Genomic DNA, 18502 nt, shown 5'->3' on the forward strand with positions numbered 1-18502 from the left:
ATTTGAAATCCCTTTTTATCACATTAACGTAACGGGGGTGGGGGCGACCAGTTTTTCTTGAGCCAGACGCTTTAGCAAGACTCAAAACAATAAGGAAAGACAAAAGCATAGGGCTTGACACCAAAATCAGCCAGGTGCGCCCTTTGGTTAAGGTCACATTCTTATATTCTTGCGAGTCTTGGACGCTGACTGCAGAGCTAGAGAGGAGGATCCTAGCAATGGAATGGATGCTATAGAAGAATCCTAGGTATCACATTCAAAGACCGCATCACAAACGAAGAAATTTGAGACAGGGTTACTACAGCGCTTGGACCCCACGATGACCGGTTAACTATTGTAAAAAAAAAAATCGCAATCTAAAACTCTATGGCCATATTACAATGTCTTTGGGGCTCGCAAAGACCTTTCTTCAGGGAACAGTACCAGGAAAATGAAGAAGAGGCAGACAGAGAACACGATGGGAATAATAAATACAAGAATGAATGGGCCTGCCATTGAAGGAGGTTCTATCCAAGTCAAAAGACAGAGAGAAATGGAGAAAGACGGTCAACATTTCTTGTGTAGTGCCCCAACGGTCAACAGCCTAAGGAATAGGTAAATGTGAAGGTAGGTGCTATGAATTAGAACTATCCTTCAACTGAGCGCTAAAGTTAATCTGCTGGTGATAATGACCTTTGAGCCCCACACCGTGGAATCAAACATTCATTTTTTTTTCAATACTGTTCAAATGTGACATTTTGCTTGTGACAGTTGTGAGGTGAACTTTTAATATCGCCTTCCCAGGTCCGTTGATGGGAAGGGAAGATAACCCAGTCAGTGAAGTTTAATCGACCGTAGTTTGGAGGAAATTTTCAGGGGCACATCTCCTAACGTTAATGTCAGGAGTTCCCCCCCCCCCATACTTTTTTTCCCTCTACATCTTTCATTCTCCCATCTCCAGCATCTTCTCTGAGATTTAAGTCTTTACTGCTACTCGCACTGTAACCTAGCCTTTTAAAAGCTGTGACTAAGATCGACTACTCTTGATCGTTTTTTTTTTATGTGATGGAGAAGAAATCAGTGTAAGAGTTATTGGCCCGGAATGAAACATTTTATGACGATAACGTTTAACGACCCAGCATTGTCGAACTTGAGCTATATTTAAAAAAAACTACAACAACAAGTGTTGTAATGAAATTTGTTTTAAAAATAGATCTGGTGACATTTTTTGGGGCATAGATGTCTGTACTTGTGACAAATTTAAACAAACAAACAAAAAATCAACGTATTAAAACTTGAGCGCAAGACGATTTCTCTACAAAGTAGCTTTATTTGGCAGCAGACGACTGAAGTCAGGTATCGAACACACTCCTGTGTGTGTACTTTCTATCAGTTTTACTAGAAACCTCGCGTAATTTTAACTATCATTCACTATGTGATCTTAGATTGCTGTAAATTGAAATCTCTTTGACTATGTGGCTTAGTCTACTTTTATAGCTTCCGACTAGACGGGGAAAAAAAGAATTGTGACGTCATACATTCATGTCATTTAAAAAAGAACTGTGAAAATAGAAGTAAACCGTAAATAAGTATTCTAGATCTCAAAGGTACTGATAAAAAACAAATTAGTAAGTTTGTCAGTTAAACAAAACATATTTCCACATACTTAATGCTGAATCCTTCCTATCTCTACCAAGACTAAGAAATAATGTAGGGGAAGTAATTAGGCATTAAAATTTTAACTGTTTTTTTTTCATTTCTTGAGCTTCTACTTCTGTGAAATATAAATTGTGGAGACAAGCTTGTTTTGAAAGCAGCGTGGTTCATATGTTTGATGCTTGATACATCCATTCCAGTGGCGCTACAGCCATGGAGAGCTCTGTTCTGCTTCAGCACACCCTTTCATTCAGGTCTCTCTTGAGCTTTTTGCTTCCATGCCCGAAGTATAAGTCGTTTTAGGTCTGCCTCTAGATCGTCAATCCACAAAGACTGCGGTCTTCCTTTGAGTCGCCAGCCTTTTGATTTTTGTTAGTATATACTTTTTGCTCCTTTGATGCTTGATATTGAATCTATTTCTGTGGGTTTGTTATTTTGATTCATCTTATTTGGAGTCTAGTGTTTTATTATTAGCACAACACTTTCAAATGGATTTTTATTTATTCCTTTAAAACTCTGATATCTCCGGATACCCTAGCTGTTGCCACCAAAACGAACAACCGACTCTCCATTTCTCAAGCATAAGTCTGGTGCCCACTAAAGGCACAAACTATGGGGTGGGGTGGGGGGAATTTGTGATCATAATTTGAGAGTAGCAATATTTCAACATTGGAGAATGTAGGAAGGGTTGATAATTATATATTTTTAATATTTTAATGCATTTTTTCATCTTTCATTCATTAAACTTTTCAGCCATTTCGTTTATTTCTCAAATAAATATTTCCATTTTTAGTTGGCAACATTGATTTTTATTCAATAAGGCGTCCTTGACATTATTCAGTTTGTCTATTTCTCCGAAATCTCTTCCCATCATCCTCTTTTTTTTTTCTTACTTTTTTCTTGAGGTGACCTTACATAGCCCCCCCCCCCCCGCCCCCCCAAACATTCATCCATATCGGGTTTTATTGTTTTACGTATACGACGCTATCACATTGCGTCAATAATGTGAATCAGATCCTTAAGCTAGATAAAGTAACAAAGAGGAGATTATTATGTTTACTATTCTTTGTGAAAATCGTAAATATTTAGAAATTGTTAACTCATAATGAGGCTGATAACAGATTCTTAACTTGTAAGTCACCCCAGATATGAATCTCATTAGCATTAGCTTTAAGATTCATCCTAATTCATAAAACGAACCTATTATTTATTGGTCATACCCTGTGCCGAGAATTACTTTTTATTTTTGTTGTTTGAAATCGATCTTCCGCAATGCATGAGCGGGAAGAAGGCGTTTCACGCTGGATTACAGCCGACTTAACATCCCCACTCAGAACAGTGTATCCCTGCCGTGGCTTTGAATTTGTGACCCATTCCCTTCCATTGGCCGACGGAAATTATTTTGTTGCGCTGGCCCTGTGAGCTCGTTACGGGATTGATTTTAATGGCAATGGGGCTAGTAGCCCTCGAAACTTGAGGCTGGCTGCTCTTTTTTTTCCCCTTTTAATGTCCCGCTCAATGTAAAGCTTGAAATAAAATTAGGAATGTCGAGGTCAAGACGAAATGTCTGGAACTTTTTTTTTTTCGTTCTTGCTGTCTAGCTTGTTGAAATTACTTTTGTTTTGTTTTGTTTTATTGAATAAAAACATTTTTTTTTTACAAAGATGGGAACATGTTCCTTGAAAGTAAATAGAAAGAACTAAATAATAAGAAATTTAATGTGTATATCTATTCCCTATTTCTTTTTACATTACTTAAAGAGAAAATAGAGAACGTTAAGATAAAAGAGAGGAAAATAATTGGTCGGAATTAGGATTGAACCCTGAACATTCGTTTGATGCTCTATCAACTGAGCTAACGAGACAAACTGCTGCGTTTTTTTAGCTTGAAATAAATTTTAAATTCAGTTCCAACAGCAATACATCTGTGCGATTAGAAATAGTTTTTTAGAAAAACTTCAATCAACTCACTCTGTCTGTAATTGTGTAACATTTCAGCTTGATCCGAAACTGGGTATCGGAAAAATAACGTTTACAATCTTTTTACCAGAAAGACAGCCAGAATGAGTTGATTTACGCTTTGTAAAAAGAAATGTTTAAATTAGTTTAATTGTCTACTTTAAAACGACACCTAGTTACTTAATAAGGATACAAAAACTTTGGGATATAGACATGCATGGGTATAATTAGCATATGTGTCATATCTATTGCACCATAAAAAGATAAAAAAATTGAATGTGATTGAAAGATATCTAGATCTAAGAACTTTATTGCGAGCATTAAATTAAGACAGGATAACAAAAAAAGACAAAAGATTTGCATTTTATTTTGACTTCCATTTCTTGAGCTTTCGGAAACCTTCTACTTCTGTATATGTATACACAAACCGATGGCAATACAGGGCAATAATAATTCTAGGTTTGCCTTTTCCACTTTCCAATCTATAACACAAGCTTTAAGTCGGTATTTCTTTTTAGTTTCAAGACATAAAGAATTACAAAAACCTATGTTAAAACCCCAGAACTTCGAGAACAGTTTCCTACGCTGGATATTGAGAATTAGGTCACCCGAAAAGATATCAACTGTCAACTTGTGAGAGAGAGACAAACAAATACCTATATCTGAAACAATGGAACTCGATAGGAAGGATACATGCTGCGAAAACCAACTTGTAATGTTCAAATGGCAGACACTTGATTGGAATCCTCAAGGAAAGAGAAATTAGGCAGACCCAAACCAACCTGGAAGTGGTCAATCATCAGAGAAGCTGAGGATACTGGAGTGACATGTGAGCAGATGAAGACGCTGCTCAGAACCGAGTGCAGTGGAGAGGCATCGTTGCAGCCCTTGGGGATTACAGCAATAAACACATAATTAGACAGCATAAATTACTTTAAAGCCTCGACAGAAAAAAAAAGTATTTTTTTCAGAAATGTAAAATGTATTTCTTTTGTAATTACAGATTCTTTAAAAGTCCGGAATGTTCGGACAGTATAGTAGGCCAGTGTAAGGGCGAGGTCGTCTATGCCACTCAGATCTTCAAAATTCGTCAGCAGTACATCTGTGGAGAAAGGTTTGCTAGAAAAGGTTATCAATTTTTTAAAACAATTTTTGAGTGTGCAATATTTTGTGTTTATGTGTAAATTTTGGTGTCCATTTTATAAACTTTATGTTTTAAGTGAGTACTTTTATGGGAACTGCGAAGTCTGTAATATGATAATGAAGACCAAAACCTAAATGCTGACAATGTACAGTTTAAGGCTAATAGATTATGAATATAATAATTTGCCAAACAAAGAACTTCACATTCAACATCTTCTTTATCAGACTCGAAGTTGTCAAGTACAACGGGTTAAACTGTGCTAAACAGTTACACCTTACTGGTTTACATTTTTTTAAATGCCGTTTATCACAAGGACTTTAATCCTACCTGGTCCCCCAACATTCCCTGGGACCAAACGACTTGTGACTTTAAATAGAAAGACAAACGTCTTAGCTTCATTGAGACGTATCGTCTTGTTTTAGTAAGATAATTGCGCAAATACATCAGCAACATCTAACAAAAACATTAACAATATCTAACAAAAATATCAACATCTAACAAAAACATCGACATCTAACAAAAACATCAACAATATCTAACAAAAATATCAACATCTAACAAAAACATCAACAACATATAACAAAAACATCAACATCTAACAACATCTAACAAAACATGTAACAATAAAACATCAATAACAACTAACAACTTCAACAAGAACCACCAATAGCTATTACTGACAACAACATTATCTAGCAACTGTAAAAAAAAACAACACCTGACAACAATTTTGTTAGCAAAAACTAATAAACCCTGGTTTACAGACTAAATCATAATAACCAATAGCCAAAAATGTTAACTGTAAACGTTTATAATAATCTCAGACTCACTATTTACTAACAATTGGCCACTTTGTGTTTTGTGTGCACCTCTTGCAGAAATGAATGCACTGAAAGCGTGTGCCAGGAAAACTGACCGGAACTTGTCCAGCTGCCATAAGAAACGGAATGAAAGGTTGGATGAGGTGAACAACTTGCTGCAGACGTCGCCGGTGACTCATCCCTGGTGCAAGTAAGTATTTACTGAATGGTATGGTTATAATAGACATTTGGTATTACAGTCGACCCTTGACAGTCAGTAATCTGACGCGGCGCAGACAGGAAGCGGTCGTTAAAGAAAGAGATAAGGCCAAGAAGGAAGTATAACCTAAACCCCCGTGGAGATGCCTAACGACCAACTCCATTACACTGGTGGGGATAAAAAACAACAACCAACAAACAAACATGTCATAAAAAAATCCACACACCGTTCCTCAAGGGGATTTCGTTTAATGGCCGACACCTGCACGGCTAATGTAGTATAGAGAAGGAATATGGGTGAGATTTCCCGGTGTGCTCGACCTTCGACTTCTCGTCTTAGGATATGAGACATCGGTGATATGGATATACAACATTACATCTGTTTGGATGTTTTCCAGACAAAAGTTAGTTCAGTAGGGCCCAGAGTTCCACGAGTCTTACACTTCACTCTTAGGACAAGGACGAAGCATTTTATAGCGGACAACTCTTGAATGTTTTAGGGGTAGAAGAAATGTATGTGAAGAGTCTCAGATTTAGTGGTAGACAAAATGTCTGTGAAAAAGTCTCAAGATTTAATGGCGAGGATCGGAGCGAAGGCCATTTTGATGTGGAAGAGAGAAGGGATACTAGAATCAATGGTCAGAAGTGGGTTTGTGTGGTAGGGCGTTTTAAAGCTGCCGTTCCGATTAAACGTAACAGATACTAGAATTCATGGGTCAGAAAGGGGAGCGTTGAAATGTAAGCCTAAAAACAATCAAATATTATCAAAATTCTCTCATACAAAATAATTAATTACGAGTATTTCATTGACTAATTGGTACATTTATTTGTCATGTTTTGTTTCTTTCTCTCCTCTGTCTTTTTTTTTTTCTTCATCTTTCTCTATTTTTCACTTTCTCTTTGTTCTCTTTCTTTATATTTCTTTCTCTCCTTTAAGTTTCTTTCTGTCTCTTTTTGTTTTCTTTTGCTCTCTTTTTTTTATCTATCTTACTCGCTCTCGTTCTCTCGTTCTCTTTTCCATTTCTCTCACTCTACTTTTCTCTTTCTCTATATATACTTCTTTCACTTTCTCTCGCTCTCTCTGTTCCTTTCACTTTCTATCTCTCTGTTCCTTTCACTCTCTCCCTCTGTTCCTTTCACTCTCTCTCTATCTCTCTCTCCATCTGTTTCTTTCACTCTCTCTCTCTGTCTCTCCGTTTCTTTCACTCTCTCTCTCTCTCTCTCTCCATCTGTTCCTTTCACTCTCTCTCTCTCTCTCTCTCTCTCTCTCTCTCCATCTGTTTCTTTCACTCTCTCTCTCTTTGTTTCTTTCCCTTTCTCTCTCTCTCTCTCTTGCTGTTGCTTTTTATCTTTTCACAGATCTCTATACATTTTCATTTCCTTTAGTATCAATACCCTTGACTCTTGTCCTTACTTTGTTTCAGTTTCACCAATGACTACATCACCTGCGTCTATACTGTCATGGCATTAGGCTGCGCCATTGAGGTGGCTGAGAAGTACATGGAGAACTTCAACTTTACCTCACACTTCGTCGACGTCGTCAACGGCCACGGCTGCTCTTTCAGCCACCCGATGGAAATTTTAAAGACCACAGCTTTACCGGACATCACCTCCCAGATTTACAGCCGGCATGGTAATTACCACAGTGAACGCTCTTCCCCGAGGTTGCGCAATTCGTCGACGTCTTCAGCCTCGGACAGTCGGACCTTATTGTGCTTGTGTTGCCTTCTTGGTTTCGCCGCCTTTTTGTTTGGCCAGCGGGACGAACTGTGGCTTCTTCCTGAAAGAAACATTATAACTTTCCCTGCTTCCTAAATGACGTTATAACTGTTGTTTGTTCAAGAACACACACTACAGTGTGTCAAACAAAAAACAAAATGAACTACAGGTTTGAGACCTGACAGCCTCCATTCATCGCTAGCCTCGAACCAGAGTGCTATAAACTCATGAAAGATAAGACGCTGGCATTTATTTATTCCCTAATAGAATGATGTGTTTTGAGCATGGTGTGTGCGATATGTGATATAATTACACGTTACTTAGCCATTTTACTAGAAAAGGTTGCACCTGCAGGACTTGATTTTAAAGTTAAACCCATTTTTGTGTTTACAGTCAGTGCGAAAGCTTGCCTGTAAATTTGTGCAGTGGCGTAGCTAGGGCGGGGGATAGGGGTAACAAAATTGAAAATCCCTCAATGCCACCACTTGAGGGGCGCCCCCAAAACGGGTGTCCCAAATTTGTTTTTAATTAAAGTTTACACCATTATCTAATGTCATGATGTCGAATGTCAAAATGCAGGGACGCCTAAAGAGGTTAAGCCCCCCCCCCCCAGCTCCAAAATGCCTAGCTACGCCAATGATTTTGTCTTCATTATTTCAACTAGTATATTGTACTTAGGAGTGAACAAAAAAATTAAGGTTACACCGACTGAATAAAACTGGGCCAATAACAAGTTGTTTATAATTTAAATTATAGCTCTGAATTTTTAAAACTTTGTTTTAACATGACAAATATGAGAATTAGTTCAAGTTTAAAAATAAAACCAAGGCTTGTCTTTGAGTTCGACGGGGTGGCTTTCACGTGAAACATTGATACTGTTCAGAACTATAGAACACATTATATCGGTTCAATATTTTACAGATCGTTTGTGTTGTCTTTAAAAGTAGACGATGTGTAAATATTTATTCCATGTGATACACAGGAAATAGAAAACTTCAGTGAATTCGGTAAATAACTTCAATGTATTGAATGGATGACTTCAATGTATTGAATGGATGACTTCAATGTATTGAATGGATAACTTCAATGTATTGAATGGATAACTTCAGTGTATTGAATGGATAACTTCAATGTATTGAATGGATAACTTCAATGTATTGAATGGATAACTTCAATGTATTGAATGGATAACTTCAGTGTATTGAATGGATGACTTCAGTGTATTGAATGGATGACTTCAGTGTATTGAATGGATGACTTCGGTGTATTGAATGGATGACTTCGGTGTATTGAATGGATGACTTCGGTGTATTGAATGGATGACTTCAGTGTATTGAATGTCCTGTATATATATATATAGTTAGTTAGATTGCAATCTTATTTAACGAGAATGGGAAACATCGATATGGAGAAATGTTATTTCAAGAAATCCTTTGAATATAATGAATGTGAACTTAAAATGGGATGTGTACTTGAAATGTGTATTAGAAATGTGTACATGCTATGTTAATGTCCCTATGTATTGTACATTACGTGTTAACATGCTTGTCTTCAGAGAGAATATTTTATCAAAGTAAATCTTTGCTTTTCTTCACACAATATAGTTTGTATTTACAAATACATTCTAATTCTCAATACAACTCTCTGTACTTCTTATAGACAAATTAATATTTCACAACAAAATATTTAAAAAAAAACATTTGTTCAGAAGTTATAAAAGGAGAGAACATGAAACAAAAAAAAAACAATGGCAGTACATTCATTTGAGTCCCTTGGGATATTTTGTTTTTGTTGTTTTGTTGGTTTTTTTTACACCAAAAAATGAAACATTTCTTTCAAATGTTATCAGCAGTTTGTACTTGGTGGATTTTCATTTTAGCCAATCGACCATCGATTAAATTTTTTTTGTTTGATTGTGGCGAACTTATTGTCCCCAAGCCACTTCGTTAACGCAGAAAATAAAAGCAATGAAGAGATGTAGGGGCCACTAGGGACCTACTCAAAGTACCACCAGGTCACAACCTACAAATGATAAATGCAGAGAACAATATACTTATGATCTAAAGGATGCAACAAAGGAAAATCCTTTCAATGAATAGTTATTGTAAGAGTTAGTTTTCTTGGAACATTCGTCTTATTTCTTTAACTAATCTTTCATTTCCACAAAAAAAAAGTGTACAATTACATGTTCAACGGAGTATTACTTTGTATATAAGTAAGGAGTGTATATAATTATCAACTGTTATTTATTGTAGGACTGAATCTGTGTTCCTAATTCTGGGGTCAGAGAGAAACATAAAACCATCATTGAAAGCAATACACTTTCCATGATTTGGGGATTCAATGTCGATATTGTGTATATAATGAACACTTTTGTAATGATTGCTGTCTATTGTATTGAAAAAAAAAACATGATACATATTTAATTAAAACGATGTTAATAAGTTCTAAATCTTACTTTGAAATGTGTGTACTATGTTCTACTTTACAAGTGAAGCTTTTGTTTTTACTTATTCCTGATTATAAACATCCATAGAGAATGTTCCTCATGCTAGTCATGAGTACAGGTAGATTGGTCTCTTTGATTGTAATGTTTGCAATGGATTCACATGAAGGAAATTCTGAGTATAATGGACTGCCGTTACAACATAAGAGAAAATGCATTAAATGGTTATTTCGCTTCTGATGTGTTCAAAGTTCTGAGTTCAATTTTATCTCACGAGTGACATTTTAAATCCTGTCAACGAATAACTCCTGTGTACCCGTAAGGTTCTATTTGATACAAGCAACATTCAACTGGATTTGAAAGATTTGTCCACACGAGAGTATGATAAAAGGGACGCAACCATGGAAATTCTTCTCGCAGAATAGTAATAGTAAGAGTTAGTTTCCATTAATCTGATATAATCGGTAAGATTTGGAACTTAATGATGCCAAAATTACCGTAGGAGTAAAAATTTGGTTCTAGTTTAGGTCGTTTGTTTTAATGTTTGTTATGGTCTGAAAGTTACATGACATTTCTCTTTTACTACGTTAAGATGTTACATCGAGAGCACATATTTAAGATGACCCAGTACATAGACAATTTGATAGACCGTAGATGACGAAAAGAGGGTTTAGAATTATATGCCATCTTGTCAACACTATAAAGCACATATTTCAATGATACACCCCAGTAACCGTAACGAATAATTGATCTGTACTAAAGATGATTTTAACTACTACCCATCACAGAAAAATACATTTTTGTTTTGTGGATTAGTCAAAGTTTTTGTTTGGTTGGTTTCTAAAAAATAGGAAATAAAATATTCTTCTTCAATATTTGATTAAAAATGTTCTATTTGGTTTTTTGACCTTGCCTACTTCTGTTTCTTAATTGTCATTTGATTCAGCAAGAAATTATTATTATTAGGATATAAAACAAATCTTATCATTTCTCTGACGCTTTCAGGATCCAGATTCATTATATTGTGCTCGTTTTTCTCTTTGTAATTATTATTATCTTTATCGTTATTATTATTATGGGTCATTATTATAGGATGTTGTTATTATTATTGTTATTATTATTATGAGAAAAACGAATTAATATTCATTCTCTGGCACTGCTAGGGTCGAGCTTCGTTAGAGAGAAATAGAAATCATTGTAGTCCCTTTAACAGTGTCCACTGAGAAATTTTATGTTGATGTGGCAGGTATGCAGCAGTACCGCCCTCTGACTGGCAAATAGAATCTTTTTAGGGAGGTATCTGTGAGGTGAGATGTCATTATCACTTCGGTGGATATAACAACAGGCTATATTGTTATGTTAGATAACTTGCATAGATGATTAATCTCCAAGCCTAGGTTTCAATATTTTCTTTGTTTTTCCATTTAAGTTTTTCTTATATTATGAGACAGTGTTATGGCGATGTCAATTATAGAAGCGGTTTTGTCTTTTCATTTTAAATCAATAAAAAGCATATCAGGGTAATTAAAAATCTACTTATTTGTGTGTCTAACTAGTCCTATCCCGGTATAATAAGTCATCGGTTGACTTAAGAACCTCTTTTGGTGAGTTTTATTATCTTTTTTATTATGTATTGTGTCTGGGATACTAGTCAAGTTATCGACATGTAACAAATTTTTATCTGCTTGAATCCCTTCTTTAAAGAACAGTTGTCCAGATAAATGGAAGGAAGCCAGGAGTTCCAAGAGTCTTGATAGGACAATTACAAAGACGAGAAAGATTATTTGAGAGTTTTGATTAACAATAATACTTTTTATACTACTTAATTAGAGTAATCTCAACAAAATTTCAAAAAAAGTGCTTTAAGTTAATTCCATTACTATGTTTGTATTTTCTTTTAAATTTACATTTTAAAAAAGACAAATAGCTTTTCCATGGCGCCCTTACAATGCTCATATAGCGTGTTTAGTGTGTTCTGGTCCAAGCTTTTTCTTTGGTGGACATGGGGGATGGGGAGAGCAGTGGTTTGGGCGTGTGTCACACATTTAAACAGTTCTAATTAACATTACATACTACTAAGTAAACAAACTAGTCAAAGGTTTTTCTATTATCCTATAATGTAAGTCTTGAGACCTGATAACATCATCGAAGCACACGTGTTTATCTATATTCATCTATACATTTTTTTTCCCGAGGAATATAAACACACAATGACTGAACGAGCTGATCCAATAGAGTAGAACTTCAAACTGACTAGGAATTATTGATTACAAAGTTATGATTGTGTATTGATATCTTTTGTATGTGTTTTTAGAAAGGTTGTGTGTGATAAGAGCCTCGTGTTTGATCTGGATAATACTTTTTCATTGAGTAGTAGGAGTTCCTGTTGTGTATATTTTTCGAATTTCCACGACCCCAAAAAGAGATTCTGCATTAGAGTTTCGAATCATAGCCATTTTTATATGCATTTCCCGCCCAGTGATACTTGCCTGGATGACCTAATCAGAGATTGTTGTCCAGTGACACTTGTGTAGATGACCTAATCAGAGATTGTTGTCCAGTGACACTTGTGTAGATGACCTAATCAGAGATTGTTGTCCAGTGACACTTGTATAGATGACCTAATCAGAGATTGTTGTCCAGTGACACTTGTGTAGATGACCTAATCAGAGATTGTTGTCCAGTGACACTTGTGTAGATGACCTAATCAGAGATTGTTGTCCAGTGACTCTTGTGTAGATGACAGTATCAGAGATCGATGTCCAGTGACACTTGTGTAGATGACAGTATCAGAGATCGATGTCGAGTGACACTTGCGTAGATGACAGTATCAGAGATCGATGTCCAGTGACACTTTTGTAGATGACAGTATCAGAGATCGATTTCCATTGACACTTGTGTAGATGACAGTATCAGAGATCGATTTCCAGTGACACTTGTGTAGATGACAGTATCAGAGATCGATTTCCAGTGACACTTGTGTAGATGACAGTATCAGAGATCGATGTCCAGTGACACTTGTGTAGATGACAGTATCAGAGATCGGTGTCCAGTGACACTTGTGTAGATGACAGTATCAGAGATCGATGTCCAGTGACACTTGTGTAGATGACAGTATCAGAGATCGATGTCCAGTGACACTTGTGTAGATGACAGTATCAGAGATCGATTTCCAGTGACACTTGTGTAGATGACCTAATGACAGATCGTTGTCTAGTGGAACATGTGTAAATGACCTTATCAGAGATCAATGTCTAGTGACACTTGATATAGATGTTCAGTGACACTTGTGTGGTCGAACGTATCTGTGCTCTTTGTCTCACGTGTGTACGAATGAAATGTGAATTATTTTACTACAAGGTATTTGTAGCTAAGTGTCATACTTCAGGCTGATGAACAACAAATAAAGTCTATCAAGTGTTTTCTTACTTTCGTTAGAATTAAATGGTAAACATAAACTTACTTGTGTGACAACACTGTGTCCATTTAACCAATCCTCTTATGTATTCTGTACATATATTTCATTTAAGTATCTTGGCATAGATTCCATATAGACATGACTATATGCCGTGACAGTCTGTTGTCATAATAATTATGCCTATCGTTAGAAATTGTATACTTTGTTTTAATATAACGAATGTATTATGGTGATTGAATACAGTTATGTAAATTAAGCCCCATACGTTGAATGTGACTATTATACAAGTGATATGTCATAAACCAAAGTTAATGATCAACGTGATAATGTTTTGTGTTCGTTCGAATGTATCTTTACGTGAAATGAACGGAAGAAATAAATAGAGATATTGTGAGTAATCTCCCTTTTGTTTTGAGTTATTTTTCTTACATGAAGATCTAATTTAGTTGATTGATTTTTATGCGTTTTTGTGTGTGTGTTTTTAATAATACTTGCTTAGACATTAGGAGTAAAATTGCTTGGACAGAAACATATAGAGGCGCAGATCTTAGAGAAAAAGTGGAGATGGATTGGTCACACCCTTGGAAAAGGTACCAGCAGCAAAGCTAGACAGGCCTTAGACTGGAACCCCCAGGGTACAATACATAGTGGAGGACCAAAAAGAACATGGCGACGCAGTATACTAGAGGAAGCCGAAAGGACAGGAAAGAGCTGGGAAGCCATTAAAAAACTAACAAGAGACCGTGGAGAGTGGCGTGATTTTACTGAGACCCCATGTTCCATGAGAAACGCAAAGGAAAGATGATGATGAATGTTGCTTGTCTTCGATGGGTATCTGAGCATGATTTCTGGCCTTGACGAGGGGAAAGAAATTTTATACATAGTATCTTTACAACACCTTACTCCTGAAGTTACAAAAAAATAGTGTTTGATGCCAGATTGGTCTCTGTATTTCGAGATATTGTAAAAAGGAAAAGAAATGCAATTTCTTTGGCTGAGTGATTGAATAACAAATCAATAAATCTGTTTTTTTCCAAGTCTTTTAATCCTTCAAAATATAACTTCTTATTCTGCACAATAAAGTTTATTAAAAAATAAGTTTGGCCGCAACTCTATTCTTTCATTTCGTATACTCTGAAAGGGTTAGGGTTAAGGTTATTTCCATTAGGTCACGGATTTCTATACTAGAGAGTTGCATATATAATGCCAGTATGGCACAAACTCTTCAGTCGTAAGGCATTGACTTGGTCATGTGGGATAATAGAACAGCCCAGTGCTATCATAAAATCATTAGTCATTATATAACGTGTGTCTACGTCATTCTGACAGCGTTATTCAGTGTGAGAAATCTTGATTTGCGGTTCTCAGTCTTTTAAACTAGCCTCAATGTTCTGATAAAACTTAGTAATAGTGTCAGCCATACTCTGTATCAGAGCTGAAGAGTTGTCGTGAATGGATTTACCATAGTCCATTATTTGTACCACTGTGACAGACCCTATTGTAATAGATAAGACAATAGTTTTTAAACAGACCTAATCAGGGGATGGAAATTGGGGCAACCACTTCAGGCTCCGCGGTGAGAGAGATTTCATCTATATATCTAAATGTTTGTTTTCATTACATGCCACACTAGATTGAAATAGAAATAGAATGGTTAGCTTCATGTTGTGCTTAATCACGCTAGAAATTGCGCTAGACAGTGGTTTGAGATGACACTATTAAAAATTTAACCATTTCGAAATATCATTTCAATGTTACACATTTAAAGAGACAGCACTAAGGTCAGAGTGTAATTGCAAAGAAATCAACATGAATGTCACAACGAATGACTTCTTTCAGTAGTCTGTACAACTCTCTAGTCTCGCTCTTTGTATAGGTCGGGGACATGGTCTATACAAATATTTATCGATTCGGTCGATCACAAAAACAAAAATAATGCAGTGTCACTAAAAATGTTGACATATCAATGTCATCAAAAGTTGGACTCGTAGTGACAAACGCTGAGAAAAAAAAATCTTTAAGTGAGCTGGGCAGGAAGCCAGCGCTTCTAATGCTGGGTTACTCCGACATCTGGATCCTTAGCAGAAGATGACATAAACTCTAACTACACATGTCCTGGAACCAAGGCTAGATTTAAGACAGGGAAGACATTGCGGGTGATAAGGGCCTCATCCTTAAAAGGGGCTCAACAATTCAAAATGTAATATTTCTTTTTAAACATAGTGTGTATATCGGTCGTTGGTTTGTAGCTCCACCAAAAACATCCGCTTTTATTTCCTCGTCGTTACCTTGGAAACACACACATACACTCCATTACTCTTATATTTTAATTATTTATTTGAATAAAAGTAAAGTGCGGCTGTATATACATCTAAATGTTATTAACTTCTTTTTATAAAAAAAACAAACAATCAAAAGATAAAAATCCTGATCGTAGTCTCCGTTTACTAAAATCGGCCAGAACGTGTTCTGTGGGTCATTACGTCTGACCACTTAACGTACTCTCTTGTCACTATCGGATAAAGCCGCGTCAACGTTCGCTACATGTGCAGTACTCATGGAGCTGGGTCTATTTAATAATCAAGTCTTCAACTTTCTTACATTAGGATTATTATTATTTTTTTAAATTTGAAGTTCTTCAATGAAAAACTTTCTAAAAAAAAAAATTTAAATTAGTTATAGTTATGAGTAGTTATAAGTTGTAAGTTATAAGTAATAGTTGTTACAGTTTTAGTTATAGTCATAGCTTTAGTTATAACTCTAACTATAATTATGGTCATATTGTGGAAAGAGTATTTCCATTATATATAAATTTTTTATAAGATTCGGTTTGTAAATTAGGTCAACATAAACCTTTAATAGAACACGAGTTATAAACCTATTTCTCTCTCTCTCTCTCTCTCTCTCTCTCCTCTCTCTCTCTCTCTCTCTCTCTCTCTCTCTCTCTCTCTCTCTCGAACACGCACATACATTCACACACACATATACACAAATGGGCCACCTAACAAAAAAATCGATTCATTCATTGAATTCTCCGGACTCAGTTTGTTCAAGATCAAAACTTGATAAGTAGAACAGACTTAACCAACTCAAAGTCCTAGCACTATTTACCTGTTATTCATACAGAGGTGTGTCTTTTGAGTGTGTGCATAACGCCTTCTCTTTACGCTGTATTTGTACTGCGTCAATTAGAAATAAAAAGATATTGAAAGCAAACAAAATATTGTTTCCAACCAATCAAAAAGAATTATTTAATTCGATATATTTTATATTGAATATTGTCTACTGACTAACAACAAAAGCCAACTATTTAGTTCAGGCTAGCTAGTGTATCTGTATACTGTAATATTATGCTAGCCGATCTGTTTTGCTACAGTATATTGTGCTAGCCTGGATATCAGACTACTGTAATATTTTGATGGCTTCAATATTGCGCTAGCCGGTTAGACTGTTTCTTCTGAACTGTGCATAACAATCTAGCCATATACTAGATACAATAAATGTATTGCTGTCTTACAATGCAGATTGGTTTGGAATGACTTGCCCTTCTACATGCATAAATTATCTTCAATTTAGACCATCGAATTTCACTGAAAGATGCCTCTGAAACAAGGATCTGACGGCAAAGACTGCAATTAGTTAGTGGGGAAACACAAGACATTCACGGTTTAACAAAGGCAAGACAACGATGATGGACATTTTCTTTTCTTAGATCCTAAGTCTGTTTTTTTTTTTTTTGAAGAACTGAATCGACTCCTTCATTGGGACTCTTTTACTTGTCATGAAAATCCTGGTGAATACTAGATCTCAAGAGTTCTAAATCAGAAGTCTCGACCTAGATCTAGTTGTAGATGTCTATATGATGAAAGTACCAATGAATAATGATACAATTACACATAGCAGCACTGGCATATTAGATAGCGTGGTCGGTACATCGAGCCAAAGTATAGCGTGGTCGGTACATCGAGCCAAAGTATAGCGTGGTCGGTACATCGAGCCAAAGTATAGCGTGGTCGGTACATCGAGCCAAAGTACTTTTTGAAACTCCGGCTTGAACAAATTAAATTAAATTTAATTTCTTTTTGTATATTTTATTGTATTATATGGTGTATAATGGAGGTATTGTTGTTTTTTAATACATTTTTAAAGACCAAAGAAAACTTGGCGAAGACCAGTATACGATGAGGCAAAGACGACAGGATGGAGATGGACCCAGCTGAGGGAAATTGCCCAGAACAGAGTCCGAGGTCGAAGTGCTGTTGCGCCCTATACTCCACTGGGAGTCAAAAGGATAAAATCAAGTCACTAGTTTGAAATCAAAAGACTACCGCTACCTAACCATTACGTGATAAGACGACCATTGACTGTACTTCGAGTAGAGAATGTTCTTTTATCCATTACTGATAAAGATTTTTTGAATAGATCAAGTTTTTACACCGCTATCAGCTTATATCACTTTGTATAAGTAAACTAGCCACTCTTCAAAGGAACAAAATAGGGGACATAATTTTTTAATTCCGCAGTTGTTGTTTTTTAAATTTATCCCCCCTTTTGTAAGCATTTACATGTATTTATTTCCTATGTCCTATGTGACTGCTTCAATAATTATTATGCTCTCTCTGTCTTTCTCTCTCGCCCTCTCTCTCTCTCTCTCTCTGATAATTTTACTATAAAGCATAACTCTTTTTGTTTAACTAACATTCTTCAACATATGTTCTCTGTCTTTGTTAATCTTTATATTTTAATATTTTATAAGATTTCCATATATTTTTCCTAGTATATACTTTCCTTTCTCTCTCTCTCTCTCCCTCTCTCTCTCTCTATTTATAACTCCCTCTTTCTCTATTTATTTTTAATCATTTCATCATTTGATAGACTTTGTCTTCAAACTCTTTATACACGTATTAGTCATGAAAGCTGACTTCCTTTTCTAATTTGCGAAAAGTTTCACGTACAAATCTGAAATAAAGGTTATTCCAATTATCTACTCCTGACGTTCACACTATATCTATAAAAAGGCCACGTTTATCGATGATCGCTAATCTTTGTATCTCTCTCTCTCTCTCTCTCTCTCTCTCTCTGTCCTGTTTTTGTCTCTCTGTTCCCCCCCCCCCTCTCTCTCTCTCTTTCTGGCACACTTTCCTATTGCTATTCTAAAAGTGA

At 35.9% G+C, this 18502-nt stretch overlaps 1 protein-coding gene across 3 annotated transcripts in view; it reads left to right on the forward strand.

Moving 5' to 3' along the window:
• Nucleotides 1–7607, forward strand: part of LOC106074340 (uncharacterized) — a 215914-nt gene extending 208307 nt beyond the window's left edge. For all 3 annotated transcript variants that reach the window (XM_056043704.1, XM_056043705.1, XM_056043703.1), the window contains exons 6-8: nucleotides 4597–4721; nucleotides 5616–5748; nucleotides 7181–7607. In XM_056043704.1, coding sequence (XP_055899679.1) covers nucleotides 4597–4721; nucleotides 5616–5748; nucleotides 7181–7571 — 649 coding nt within the window. In that variant the 3' untranslated portion in view covers nucleotides 7572–7607. The remainder of the gene's footprint in view (nucleotides 1–4596; nucleotides 4722–5615; nucleotides 5749–7180) is intronic.
• The last annotated feature ends 10895 nt before the right edge of the window (nucleotides 7608–18502 follow it).

Source organism: Biomphalaria glabrata, chromosome 10 (assembly GCF_947242115.1).
Source record: "Biomphalaria glabrata chromosome 10, xgBioGlab47.1, whole genome shotgun sequence".
Classification (NCBI taxonomy): domain Eukaryota; kingdom Metazoa; phylum Mollusca; class Gastropoda; family Planorbidae; genus Biomphalaria; species Biomphalaria glabrata.